The 14892-nt window shown below is 41.4% G+C and overlaps 1 protein-coding gene across 2 annotated transcripts in view; it reads left to right on the top strand.

The window, feature by feature from the left end:
- Window positions 1–14892, top strand: part of PAFAH1B1 (platelet activating factor acetylhydrolase 1b regulatory subunit 1) — a 58078-nt gene that overhangs the window by 23349 nt on the left and 19837 nt on the right. Inside the window, exons 2-3 of one of the 2 annotated variants that reach the window (XM_081173109.1) lie at window positions 2299–2509; window positions 14579–14620. In XM_081173109.1, the coding sequence (XP_081029235.1) occupies window positions 2478–2509; window positions 14579–14620 (74 nt within the window). In that variant the 5' untranslated portion in view covers window positions 2299–2477. The remainder of the gene's footprint in view (window positions 1–2298; window positions 2510–14578; window positions 14621–14892) is intronic. The other variant, XM_081173110.1, reaches the window with a different exon arrangement.

The raw sequence follows: 14892 nt of genomic DNA, 5'->3' as shown, positions 1-14892 counted from the left end.
CTTCATGTGCTTGGTAATTTAAAGGGGGGGGGGCAGGTGCCTGCAGAAAAAAGACTTTGGCAAGCCCACATGCCATTGAACCCAATGTGTTTTGACTACAGTGGTACCTCAGGTTAAGTACTTAATTCGTTCTGGAGGTCTGTTCTTAACCTGAAACTGTTCTTAACCTGAAGCACCACTTTAGGGCCTTCTGCTGCGCGGCCGGAGCACAATTTCTGTTCTCATCCGGAAGCAAAGTTCTCAACCTGAAGCACTATTTCTGGGTTAGTGGAGTCTGTAACCTGAAGTGTATGTAACCTGAGGTACCACTGTATATGCAATTTTGGCTTTAGGCAAGATCCTGGAATGTAAGCCCCGCGTAAGTTGTGGGCTTACTTCACAAGCTGACCATATACTTAAAACAGGATGCACGAAGTATCTCAAGTTGATATTGAGCAGCTCTTCCTTCCTCATTGATCATTTTAAAAATAGCATTTAGGCAGAGCTTTAGGTGGGTCAGTATTATCCTAATGCATATGGGGTAAGTAAAGCCATCTAGTGAGCTCATGGCAAAGTTAACACTTTGTGTAGATACTTACGGTTGTGTTTTCTTTTTTTCAAAAACCATTTTGTTCTGTTGCTTGAATATTGCTATGCATTAAACCAGTGATTTTTTTCTGGGGGTACACGGGGGTATGCATACCCCTAAACATTTTGTCAATCTAAGTTTGGTCTCATTGAGGGGCAATGTTTCAATATGAGTAGGAAAATGAGAGTACCCCTAAACATTTTTTTAAAGCAAAAAAGCACTGCATTAAACTCTTCTCCCCAAAATGCCACCTTTATACCACCAAGGAAAGTTGGTATGGACTAGTTTCATTGAGGTGTGTAGTAAACCTGTGTCTTGAGTTGTACCACTTCAGTCTGGTGTTTTAAACTCTTTGCTGCACTTGATTACCTGAAAATAGTTGATGATCACAATTCTCTCTTTAAATGTTTCATTGATAGTTGTTTTTGTAGGACTGGCCTTGGAGAGGTTCTATGGATTGAGTGTGTGGCAGTTTGGCAAAGTAACCCTGCCATTCCGGTGTCATCAAGGCTTCAGATTTTGTAGGAGAGACAGTGACAACATAAAAAAATAATGTAAAAGTAAATGCCTTTTCATAGAATCATAGAATCGTACAGTTGAAAGGAATCACAAGGGTAATCTAGTCCAACCCTCTGCAATACAGGAATCTTTTTTTTACCCACAGAGGGTTGAATCCATGGCCCTGAGATTGAGTCTTATGCTCTATTGATTGAGCTGTCCTGTCTGTACCCCATAAAGAAGTGGAGAAGTGTTCAATCATAGACGTTAACTCTGAGTACAGAAAGAAATGACTTGAGTTCTTGGGTCACTATGGTACTCTGTAACCTGCCTGTTAATTTTTTGCATGTTGAATGTAGTAATAATGTTATTGGACTATTGTCTGTAGTTCACTGGGTTTTGGCTGCTCCCTAATTTGTATTGAATTGTATTAGTGTTGTCAATACCGTTTTCAGTTTTAAAAATATTTTAAGAAGAAGAGAGAACATTTTTATGCTATAGGACTGACTGTTTTTACAGTTGTTTCTTCTTCTTGGAGACCCCTGCCTGGAACTGATGTTCTGTGGGAAGGGAACTAAGGGTCTCTAGCAAACTAATTTGCACCTCATCAAGTCATTAAACCAGTACAAAGCCAATATAAAGTTTGGCATGTGTCCACAAACTGAGAGAAAGAAAGAGGATGAGGAGCAAGGTGGGCACCTGTAGTAAAAATAAAACAAAATAGTGAATTTCATATGGCAGGATGGAGCTAAAGGTTGGTCCCCATTCTAAAGGCCGACCCTAGTGGAATTACAAAAGTATTTATTACATTTTCTGCACTCTGCATAGTTGTTGCTTTTCTCTTTGTTACGATGGATGGCGAAATTATATGCAACCCTTAATTTTCCCAGCTTCTACCAACAAGACTTACTTTTCTGCCCCGGTATAGAATCAGCCCCCGTTTAATGTGTTTGAACTTACTGTTTTTTCTGTGTTAGATGCTTTTATGTTTTATTAACTATGTTTTATTAGCTGTGTGTTAGATGCTTTTATGTTTTATTAGCTATAGGCTGTAATTGTCTTTTAATAGAATATTGTACACTGCATAAGAGTTTTTTAAAAAAACTTATTAAGCAGTTTATAAATGTTTTCAACAAATAAATAAAAATAACATTTGTCTAATGAGTAGTGAGTACTTCAGTGTTGCCGAAGTTGTTCATAGCAATAATTGCACAAACTCTTGCATTTTCTAGATGGAATGAATCTTCCTTGTTGAATGCATCCGGTCTGCTTGGTAGAGTTTACTTGTGGAGACACATTGTCCTTTGGGTTGAAGCCACTTTGTGGCAGACTGAATTGTGGATCCCAGAATCCCAAGCTGCTTGACGAGGAGGAGACAGCTGAATCACGTTAACTTGACATCACAGCCACAATGGTGCTGTCACAGAGGCAACGAGATGAACTGTAAGTAGCTCAAGAATATTAATCTTACCTTGCTTTCAGTTGGCTGTTATGGATCGGACGCGATCATGTTTTCTTAACCAATTTTAAAGCTTTCTGTGGGCATCTTAATAAGAATGCAGTAGACATTAGTTTTTAAAAAATAATTAAAAAAATAGATCTGGCCACAAAGCAAGAATGAAGAAATGGGTTTAGTAATTTTGTGGGATCCTCCAAATTCTGGAGCTAAGCAGTGTGCTGGCCATGATGTTAATTTGTTTTTTTGGGAGATGGGTGGGAATAGGATGGAATTTGTATTCTGGAAAAAAAAAATCTTCCTACTCAACTTGGCAGGCTTTGTAAGCACATGTCTGATATGCTTCTGTTAACTTTGAAGCTGTGGTTGTGGGCTGTTCCACAGTTGATGCCATGGGATATCAGGAGTGGGACAGGTGGGAATGGCTTGGGAGAAACTGCCTTGCAGGCCAAATTGGGACCCAGTTACCTCACATTCTGGAGGTTCCTTACTCATGCTACAGAAGGTCCTTACAAGAAATTGGTGGCAAGCCCAGTTCTTTTCAGGTTTATTTTTACTGCTCAGAGGGCTGTCTTTGCCAAGTCTTCAATCTGGACTGAGCATTTTGTTCCTCCTGCTGCTGTTCTAATGATTGTCGATGCTGTTAATATGTATTAGGATGAAATTTTTGTTTTATTGTAGACCATCCTTAGTGCCCTTGATTGGTTGGACATACATTCTTTATAAAAAGAAACACAGACCTGTCAGAAACCTATACAGTTAAGCCTGAGTACATTCCTGACTCCTGCTTTTCTTCCCTATCTGCCTGTCATTTGCTCCAGGTTTTTTATATTGTGAGATTGTGGTCTGGAACATGAGTGTTTTGCTTGCACAATATCTAATATGTTTTTATTTCTAAATATTTTCACCCCATATTTCAGCTATAGTGATAGGACAGTTTACAAAATTAATTGTTTTATTCTAACTCAGGCATAGGCAAACTCTTTTTTTTTAAAAAAAAGATATTTATTGAAAATTTAAGATTACAGAAAAAAGTAAAAAAAGAGAAAAAAGAAATTAAACAATACAAATCAATACATATAAAAAAAGAACAAAGCACACAATACATCAAAGCAAAAATAAAAACAAAAACAATTAAAAACCCATCCAATATTTCCATATCTTTATCTTTCATTAACTTGTTTCATCGACCTCCTCACACCTCCCTTTTTTGTATTCTAGTTATTAATTATTTCAGCAAATCCTTTCCATCTTTCACTATTTTCTGTCACTTAATTGTCTTAATTTATTTTAACCTTATCTTACCATAAAAACCCTAAAACTTATTTGTACATAACTCCTTATAACATTTCTACTAAAGCCGTATAGTTTCATTCCAACATTTTTCTAACACTCAATAATTTTACAGTATTTCTCTAAATAAATTTTTAAACTTTTTTCCAATCTTCACCCACCGTCTCTTCTCCCTGTCTCGGGTTCTGTCAGTCCTTTCTATCCATTCCATATAGTCCATCAACCTGGTGACCTTCTGTCCGAGGCTCTTAACTCTCTTCCATGTCCCTTCTGCAGATCTTCTTCATATTTATACCTGCACTTTACTTTGTCTTCTGCTGATCTTGTTCTTAATTTCCTTCCTTTTGCACTGAGGAGTAGATCTCGGGGAGACTCCAACCTAACAATGTCTTTATCCCTTCTCGACAGGTCAGCCTATTCTCCATAGTCAGAACTAAAATCCAAAGGATATTTCAGAGCATGTTTCAAAATCCCTCCACAGTTGAAGGCCCCCACCACTCCAATCTCCCCCTGGCCCAAAACCAGATCCCAAAAGCCAAAACGTCCTTGCATAAGGGGATCTATCCATCTTTCCTTCTCCAATCCAAGCGGGACTCCATCTCTCCAAATCTGGCTTTCTCTAGATTCGGTCATCAAAAACAACAGCTTATGTTCATACAAGGCCGAGGCTCTCTCCACTTGTATTACTTGAGGTTCAACAACAACCTCCTTTATCTTCTCCACAGCTTGCCATGTCAAAACAGATTCCTGGGTCGGTTCCTGAGTAGTTTCTGTATAAGTATTCACTTTTTGTCCCAAATCAGTCATTTTTTGTCCAAAATTGTCAATTTTAGTAATCATCACATCCGTCTTCTCATGAAGCTGTTCCAATAAGGCACTTGTCTTGCAAAAAGCAATCACTAAGGCTTCTTCTGTCCACATTCTTGTCCAAGGTCAATGTCTAATTCTCACGGTCTTTAATCTCTGCAGCAGGAGAATTCCCCAGATCCACTCCTGCAACAGTTTCAAAAGCTCCCTCTAGGGGAAACAATTTCTATTTGTATCCATCCTTTTACAAGCAGGTCCAGCAACAAAGTTATTTTCGATTTTCAGATATTTTGCTCCTTTTAAGTGCAAAAGGAAACATTGGAATCAATATGTTTCCCTTATTTGACTATCTGTCAACATACGTTTTATTCACAGTCAATGAACTTTCCCAAAACGTCGCTTCCTGGCAGCCCGTTCCCAGGTTCAAAACGGTGGTAATTTATCTTTCTTCACTCTCTCTCCTGCAGGCTTAAACAATCTGAAGTTTCCCCCCTCTTCTCCTGCTTCCAAGGGGGGTTTAGTAATTTTAGCCAATGGAGGTTTAATCCTTTACAAAAGACTTTCCAGACTTAGCTTGCAATGTCTTTGCTTCAACCTATTTACAAAAGCGGAAGGCGGACTTCCTGTTTGGAACCTTCCCGCCTCGGTGCCAAATTAAGATATTTAATAATCCAATTTTCCGTTCTACTCACGGGTAGTTGTTTAAAGTCCAATTGTCCACAGGAAAAAGTCAGCGCTCTCCGGCAACAGCAATGCGGCTTCACTCAGTGAAAAGAGCAGTCGATTGAAAGCACCGCGCCGCTCACCCCACGTCGCTCCGGATCCCCGAAACCGGGTTTCCCCGCGAGTAGGGGAGGCGCAAAAGGTGCCAGCTGAATCCCACGTCCACAGGCTTCTCCCGCCTGTGGTTTTTAATGGGTCTCCGCCTTGCCGTGGCGGTCCAGACCCTGATATCCACGAAGCGGATTCCTCCCGATCAGAGGAAATCCGCCATTGCTGGAGGCGCTAACCCGGAAGTCTCAGCCCTCCAGATATTTTGGGACTACAACTCCCATCAAACCTAGCTAACAGAACCAGTGGTCAGGGATGATGGGAGTTGTAGTCCCAAAAACATCTGGAGGGCCAAGTTTGCCTATGCCTGTTCTAACTTGAATACCAAATTTATCTTAAAAGCTTCAAAGTTATAAATGCAGGATTAAAATGACATCTAAAATGCACAGGAAAGTAAGAAGGTCTTTCTTTACTTGCTGCTGAAAGGACAGTAAGAAAGGTGCCAGGTGGAACTTCTGTGGAGAGTGTACCACAACAGGGGTGCCACTACTGGAAAGACCTTGCGTGGGGAAAGCACCTGTTAGATAATATATGGAGGGAGATGTTTCTTAACGTTCCCAGTCCTGACCTGCGAAGGGCTTTCCAGGTCAAAACCAGCTCTTCTCAGTTGGGCCTGAAAATGGGTAGGAACTGTTACAGTTTTCAAAGTACAGTGGTGCCCCGCAAGACGAATGCCTCGCAAGACGAAAAACTTGCTAGACGAAAGGGTTTTGCGGTTTTTGAGCTGCTTCGCAAGACGAATTTCCCTATGGGCTTGCTTCGCAAGACGAAAATGTCTTGTGTTTTTTGCAAGTTTGTTTCCTTTTTCTTAACACCGTTAATACAGTTGCGACTTGACTTCGAGGAGCAACTCATAGAACGCGGTGTGGTAGCCTTTTTTGAGGTTTTTGGTGATTTTTGAAGCTTTTCCAAAACTTTTCCGACACCGTGCTTCGCAAGATGAAAAATTCGTTAGACAAAAAACTCGCGGAACGAATTAATTTTGTTTTGCGAGGCACCACTGTATGGCTATAATATACCCAGTCCCAGTCTGCAGAATATGGTTTCTATATTGCTAACAAAAGTTTGTGATAAGAATAAATAATTGTAATGCTCTCTTGAGGAAGGGTTTATTTTCCGTAAATGTACATCTATTGCAGTTGCTGGTGCACATTTTTCTGTATTTGGGGGGTTTTGGGCAGAGTTGGCTTGCATATTCCAAGGAGAGCATTTAGTGAGTAGAATATGTTTGAGTTCTATTAACTGAATAAGCAAGATAAGGATTCACTGGGGCTGAGAGCACTTGCTCACAAAGGGCACTGCTTTTCTCTTTCTGCATGAGTTGGGCAGTAGACAAAATTATTTGATACTCCTGTTAAGATACTTACGGCATTCCAAGAACTTAACACTGTATGTTAAGCAAACCTGTAATGTTGGCAAGGTGATCTTTCAGCAGTATTTGAACAGTTAACTGGTCAGTTAATTGGTAACTGATCTGCTGACAAATATTGCCCTGCTTCAGCCAGCCAAGTAAATGCCAGGTCCCTTTCATTTAGGCCACAGTCTACCTTGACTGTCAGAGCACCATCTGTTAGAACAAGGGTGTCTCTTTTGTCCTCATCACTGCAGGGGTAAATATCTGATGCTTGCACTGACATGCATGCTAATCTCTGGAGCATGTGCCAGCATTGTGATGTCTGCTGCTGTTAAATTGACTTCTTGCTTTGCTCATTCTTGGTCACATGGTAGCTCAAAAACAACTGCAAATGGTTGGAATAAAGACTGTGTGTTCTGAAATTTTAACTGCATAACATCTGCAAATAGGATGACAAATTATGTGACAAATGCTGAATTTATATCTCCACGATTGATTTCATTGATTAAAAACATCGTCTAGTAATGGTTCTGCTGGCAGTCATGAGGAGGAGCAGAAAGCTATGCAGAGCCTGAAGCCTTGTACCCACACTTTCAACACTATCTCTGCAAGATTTTGTTTAAAAAGAGAAACAAAGTTCTGTGCCTTCCACAAATTAGTTTATTTTTACACCCACACCCACATACCTGTTTACAAGGGAAGGTGACTCCTAGCCTGCACAGTGCCTCTGATGACTACAGCATTTTAATGAAGGTGTGGTTGAATAGCCTGCCCACACTTTTGCTTGTAACAGAAACTAAAATTGTTTTCAGGAGTTGAACTGGAGTCATGGCATGCAGGAGAATGAGGTGGGAGGAAATGCCACTTCTCATTGCTCTCCTGTGTGCTAAGTGTCTTCCAGGTAAAAGTTACCTGGGGTACCAGGGTACCAGGTACCAGGGATACCCTGTGGTATTAGTGTTTTGATTTCAGAGCATTTTTTAATACAGCGAAGCATTCAGAAATTGATCTGGCCGCAATCTGAAATGAAAATAGTCCATTCTGCCACTTCATTTTTGCTGCATGTAAAGACCAGGCATAACAGTTCGTTGCTGCATCTCTTTGGGCTGTGTTATGTTATCACAGTGTGTAAGTGCACATGCTCCATAACTGCAGAACCCCTTACACTGCTCTTCCTGGGATTGGTGATGCTGTGTATCAAGGTTAACTTCTGTTTCCTGGTCTTTCGTTTTAAGAAATAGTGATTGCCTCCAAGCCTTGCAGAATTTAGTCAACCCTGCTGTGAGCAGATACAGATATAAGGTGGGATTTATTAGACCAATTCAGCAATGAGCACACCTTAGGCAAGCAGCTCCCCCATAGGCTCTTATTCCCCTTCCTGCAATTTGGGATGAGAGATAACCAGCCTATAGAATAGTCCAGTATTTTAAGGAATACTTGAAAATGTCTGTAAAGTACTTCCAACATTTGATTTTGACCCTGTAAATCAGTGATGACCGAACTTGGCCCTCCAGCTGTTTTGGGACCACAATTCCCATCATCCCTGACCACTGGTCCTGTTTGGCAATCACCTCTGTAAATGAATATTATTATTCTAGCCCATGTCTGTCAACACTTGGCAATGAAAATGCCCCTGTAGACCAGCAACACCTGTGTGCAACTTGGTGATATAGCCAAAACAAGGACAACGAAGTCCCCAAAGTGACAGTCAAGGCTCCCTCATTTTTTAATTTTATTTTATTGAATGCATATCCCACCTTTTCTCCAAGGAGCTCAAGGTGGTATACACGGTTCTGGCACCCATTTAATTATCAAAAACAACCCTGTGAGGTGAGGTAAGCTAAGCTAAGAGGCAGTGACTGGTCCCCAAGGTCGCCCAGTGAACTTTGTGGCCAAGTGGGTATTTGAACCCTGATCTCCAAAATCCTAATTTGATACTCTAACCCACTACACCACACTGGCTCTCAGAGTTAACAAGTTGGCTTGTTAGCCATTTATGTATTTGAGAGATTCATTTTGTTCTTGTTCCATCTGGTATGGGTGGGGCTGCCTCAAATTAGCAGGTGTGACGTTGCAAAGCAACAACAAACACAAGGAACTTGTGCATCCTGTTACTGTGCAGCAAGGGTGCATCTGAAGATGTCAGGCCAGTGCAGTGCAGGTTTGGCTGACATCCTCGTGTGCATGTTACTTGCATGACAGGAGGACACAGCTGTGAAGATGCCATTTGATTAATGTTCCTCTAACTTGTATATGATAAGTGAGTTGGTGTTTTTTTTGCAAGTCTGTTGGCACCCTCCTATGAACCTAGTTCAGAGGTCAGCAGACTTTGTCAGCAGGGGGCCGGCCCACTGTCCTTCAGATGTTGTGGGGAGCTGGACTATATTTTGAAGGAAAAAATATTAATGAATTCCTACGCCCCACAAATAACCCAGAGATGCATTTTAAATAATAGGGCGCATTCTACTTGTGTAAAAACACGCTGATTCCTGGACTGTCCGTGGGCCGGATTTAGAAGGCGATTAGGCCAGATCTGGCCCCCGGGCCTTAATTTGCCTACCCATGACCTAGTCATTATAAAAAGCAATAGTAAATGAGTAGTAGAAAGGCCAATACTCGTGTTGTTTTAAACCAGAGGTTGCTAACCTGTGGGCTTCTGGATGTTGTTGGACTCCCAACCTCCAGCAAGATATTGGGAGTTAGGAGTCCAGCAACATATGAAGGGCCACAGTTTTCTTTTACCTGCTTTAAACCACAGCTTAGATTAGACTTACGCATCCTGTTAGATCTGAACCTGCCAAGCCAATGCAATGCAGTTCTTAAACTCTGAGTTGAAGTGAACCAGTAATGTTCTGGTGGTGCATGTTGTTCAATAGTCCCAGTGCTGCTGCTTGCCTGTTCTTTTCTTCAGTGCACCAGGGAGCAAACAAACCAGAAGCTGGCTTGATGCTAAAGTGTGAGTCAGCACTCAGGGATTTTTCTCTCCTAACCATAATGTTAAACCAAGGTTTGTTCTTGGCTTGCTGTCATGGCTTGTTAAGTAGTGCTGGTTCATGTCTAATGTCTCTGTGTTTTATTTCCTCCCTAGAAAACTGAAGAAAGGAGTGAAGCATGATTTGCTTGTTCATCTTAAAGCATAGTTTAAAATAAACTAAGGTTTAATGTGATTGTGAATTGGGACACACACACACAGGGAAAGCCCAAAAATTTCAGTCCCTGTGAATGAGTTATATTTGTTCCACTGAATAATTAAACTAAGGGCCTTCATTTATGGGGGGGGGGGGGAGAGAGAGAGAGAGAGAGAGAGAGAGTGAAAGAAAGCATGAGCAATTTTTTAAAAAAGTAAATAAAAGGGGAAAATCAATTGTAGCACAAATTGACTTTAACAATGGGGATATTCTCATTCTCCCGTTGACATTTAGAGATGCAGATGCTTCATGATCTCTGCTCCATCCAACAAGGAGCAGATTCTGGGCCAGAAGGCACTCCCTTCCAACAGTTATTGTACTGGGACCTCTGTAGTAAATAGTCTTAGGTTCCAGGTGGCCTTATCTCTGGTGATGCATGTTAGCTTTGTTTGATTTATTTCAGGCCAATTTGAAGAGAGGTTCAATTGAACCACTCTCATCTTAGCTCCCTGCTTGTCCATTGTTCTTAAAACACCAGAGAAGATAGTTTAAGCTAGCTTTGCAACTCTGCTAAAAGCTCTCTGAAGTGGAAAGGTTTTCATTTTGCCTTCAAAAGGCTGAAAGAAGTTGCCAAGGGAAATTTTTGGGGTAGGAAGTTCATAACTGCCATATCACTGCCAAGAAGCGACTAGATCAGCCTTCACCATCTTGGTGCCATTTGGGTGTTTCAGACTCCCAACAATCATTAGCCCCTGGCTGGAATGGCCAATGGCCACAGGTGATGAGTTGCAGTCAACAAAACATTTGGAAGGCACCAAGTGGGTGAATGCTGGTCTAGATCATATGACCACACACGGTACCTCAGATAGCAGGAACATTTGCAAAGGAAACTCTGGATGGTCCTAATGTATAGAGGAGTGTCTTGTAACCAGTTTTGAGGTGTCAGAAAATAATGCTGATGACACCCAAGGTGTCATCCAAGGTGGTTACATTGAGTTAAGACCTAAATTACCTGGGACCCCTAAGGATTTGAAAGAGCTCATTCTCCCTTACCGATCTGTTCATCTCTTTAGATCGGCAAACGAGGCCTTCCCGTTGGTTCCTTTTTTGGATGAGATAGGAGGTCTGGGATCTGGGGCAGGGCTCTGCGTATATGCAACTCTCCACTGAGGTGCATGTTTCCATTTCGTATTTTAAACAAGAAGTAAGGACCTGACTCCTACCAATATTTCGGAGGGGAGTAGTAGGGCTTTGACAAGTTTTTCTATTTTTGTACTGTTTGTTTTTAAGATGTTGCTTTCTATGTTGTAATTTTGATTCATTGATTTTTTTTATTAAATTCCTACTTGTTTTAATTTTTTTGCACCATTCTGTGAATGTAGGGGTGTGTGACACACACAAAAATAAAGGCACAGCGTCTAAGTCTGCAAACATCCTTCTAATTGAAATGTGAAATTGACTTAAAAAGACACACATTTTGGGAAGCAGCAGAGCAATGGCATGGCTATGAAATTTGAGAAGCAGTTTTATTACGTTTGGGTGGCTTGGCAATTTTTCTATCATTTTTAGCTCCAAAGAGTCTATGTCTAATCACAGTAGATCAGATAAGGAAGAACAAACTCTTGGTCTGGTAATCCAGCACCCTTTGTTCTCCTAATTATTTTGGATGATCAAAACTATCTGATCCAACTGCAAACACTTTCTAGTGGGGTGTGGGCCATTGGTCACGTTCCAGGGCCAGAATTTTGTCTGAGCATCTTGGGTGCTCTTCCTTGAAGAATTGAAGGGCTCCAGCCTGCTTGGTTGAGCATTCTCAGCATTCTTCCCCTGGGGTTCAGGGGACCGCACCAGGCTCTCCTCCTTCTGACCCCTCGCCACACAATCCTCAATGCTCTCCAACTTCCAGACGATCAACGCTAGAGACCTTCCAGTGAGAAGGTTTTCTCACCAATCAAGCTTAACAATTCTCCAGTAAATAACTCCTCTGTTGCTCCAGGCAGATTAGTTAGCTTTTGAGATGTTATTTGAATGGCGGTATCGGCTGTTACTTTGAGCTGCTTGGGTTGCTTTAATCTTTGTGGGCTTTCCTGTAGGTCTGTTTTTCTTTGAACCTTTTGATCTAAGGCCTTTTAGCTGTTTGGGGGGATCTTCCCATTCACTGTCTAACTGCTGGGGATTGGAACTATCTAGGGATTGATTGTCACCACCATGGAGATTATCTCCCTCCGCCATTTGGACTTCCGAACTTGTTCCTAGCCCATCATCAGTAGCCCCTTTGCTATTTTGGGAGTTATCCATTCCGAGAAGTCAGTCAAACTTAGTTGTTTAGATTTGGATCTGGTCAAGTGGCTTGGCACAGAACTGCTTTTCCTTGGGCATCAGGGCAGGGTCAAGACCCCCGGAACAATCCAAAACAATCCTCGTTACTTACGATTTGTTCGGTTTCTGAACTTGGGATGGAAAATTTTAGTCAGTAGACAAAACTGCAAGTCAGTCACAGAGGCAGGTTTCATCGGGCGTTCATTGTTGTGGTAAATCAGGTTGAGCGGTAAAATAATAAAACAATAAACTAAAAACAAGGAGAGGCGATGAGACAGCCAGTAAGACGTTAAAAATGTGGGATTAGAATCAGGAAGTAGCTAAAAACTACTTAAGCTTTATTAAAGGCAGGAGCTCTGCCTAGGCTGCTGTCTCGGCCACCATCTTGGAAAAGTCAGGACCATGCCATTTTTACTTTCGTGAATGAGTGGCCCCCTGTCTCCATTACCGAAGTTACAAGTTTTAATTGATCAGATGAAAGCAGGAAAGGCTGCCAGCCCTGATGGTATTCCCTCTGAATTGATCAAAGCCAAGTCAGAGTGGTGGGCTCTGATACTAGCGGATCTATTCATTGTGATAGATAGAGCTGGTATCATGCCTAACTCATGGCAGCAATCTATAATTATCCCAATCTTTAAAAAGGGTGACAAAAAGCTGCCATCCAACTATCGGCCAATGTCTATTGTCAAACATCGGGAAATTGTGCGCTAAACATCTGCTAAATAAACTAACTACTTGGCTTGATGAAAATAACATCATAGGTCCAAGAGCAGGCAGGGCTTAGGCCAGGGAAATCCACTTTATGCAACTGCATGGTGTTATCTCACTTAGCCGCTAAGTATATGCAGCTTCATAAAGAATGTCTTTATGTGGCCTTCCTAGATATCAAGGCTTCTTTGGACACTATTGACAGGGGGCTGTTATGGACCAAATTGGAGACAATGGGCCTAGAACCTAAATTACTATACTTGATCAAAAAGCTTTATACAAAGAACACCTGTCATATAAGAACAACACCAGGGAATGTAATGACAGATCCTGTCATTATAAACAGAGGAGTAAAGCAGGGCTGTGAACTCGCTCCCTCTCTTTTTAATCTTTTTCTTAATGACCTCACTTCTTCACTAAAACAGGTGGATAACCCAAAACTCAATGCATCAAGCATCCCCATTCTCCTATACACAGATGACATGATTTTGCTTTTATGGACAAGAATTGGCCTAAAACAATTGTTAAATTCCTGTATTGACTATCTGTCCAGAATGAAATTGTGCATGAACTTTGATAAAACCAAAATAATGGTTTTTGGGAATTCACGCAAGAGCTATAGCTGGGTACTTGGTAGAAAACCCACCCAGCAGGTATTTGAATTTAACTATCTGGGAATTACATTCCATCATAGGCTTCTATGGTCCTCGCACCGTGCAACGGCGGCGAATGCCAGTAAGATGTCTATGCAGGCCATAATGCGATTTTTCATAACAAGAGGTAATTCGCATATCCCCTCTGCCCTCAAGGTCCTCAACACCAAAATAATAGCTCAGTTGCTCTATGGAATTCCAGTCTGGCTGCCAGGGTTTACCCAACTGGTAGAACTAGTGCAGGCAGCCTTCCTTTTTAAGATTTTTGCTGTCCCACACTGTGTACCCTATGCAGCCTTGTGTCTAGAGGGAGGTCAACACAAGGTAGAGACCGTTGCCTGGGCAAGATTTCTTCTATGTTGGTTAAACATCTACCCCACATTAGATAAAGATCCTTTCTTCGGTGGTCTTGTCAGACCCCTTTCTTTCCCCAGGGCTACAACAGTTTAACATAAAGATACAGCACCTTGGACTGTCAATGGAACTTTTGTGATCGATGCCTCCACCATCTGCCAAGGCTATAATAAAAACTAGGTTGTGGGACATTGAATGCCAGGAACTAACAGCAGCAGCAGAGAAAACATGTTCCCCTCTTTACTTTCAGCTTTCTTGGGCACATGAAACTAATTATAATTATCTTGAATTTCTGCTTATCCCTCAAGAAAGAAGGGCATTTTTGATGGCCAGGTTTAATTCAAACCCATCAAACCTCCTTTGGGGTAGGTTCTCGGGAATGGTGGAAGGAGAAAGAATTTGCCCCTGTGAAGATCACCTGATGGAAACTCTTACTCACATGGTTCTTAAATGTAAACTATAGGCTGATCTCCACCAGCAGTTTCTAGAACAATGCTGCATTCCCAAATGGAAACCAGAGTTGGAGGTCATACATTTTCTATTACTGGGGAATGATCAGGAGCTCACCAAATTAGTGGCTAAATATCTTTATTTGGTTTTTTGTCGCAGAAACACATTGCAGACGCCTGATCTCCCCGGAGACCTAGAGATGTAATGTTAGATTTTTTTGCCTCTTTTCATTTGACAAATGAAGGGGAGGTGGTAATTCTGTATTGATTTACTATGGATGTTTGTATGTGATGCCAATAAAAGGTTTGATGATGAGACAAAAAAAAAAAAAAAGAAATGAAATAAAATATATGGGAGGGAATGTTGCTTCAGATATTAATGCTAAGTAAGACTTTTAGGGTCAAAGCCAGCACTTAAAATTGAAGATGGAAACAGGTAACCAACATAGATCTCTTGGGGTGTTGTGTGGTCTT

Source organism: Podarcis bocagei (assembly GCF_964188305.1).
Source record: "Podarcis bocagei genome assembly, chromosome: 15".
NCBI classification, from domain to species: Eukaryota; Metazoa; Chordata; class Lepidosauria; order Squamata; family Lacertidae; genus Podarcis; species Podarcis bocagei.
The sequence above is the reverse complement of the archived record's forward strand: the minus strand, read 5'-3'. Positions and strand labels throughout refer to the sequence as shown.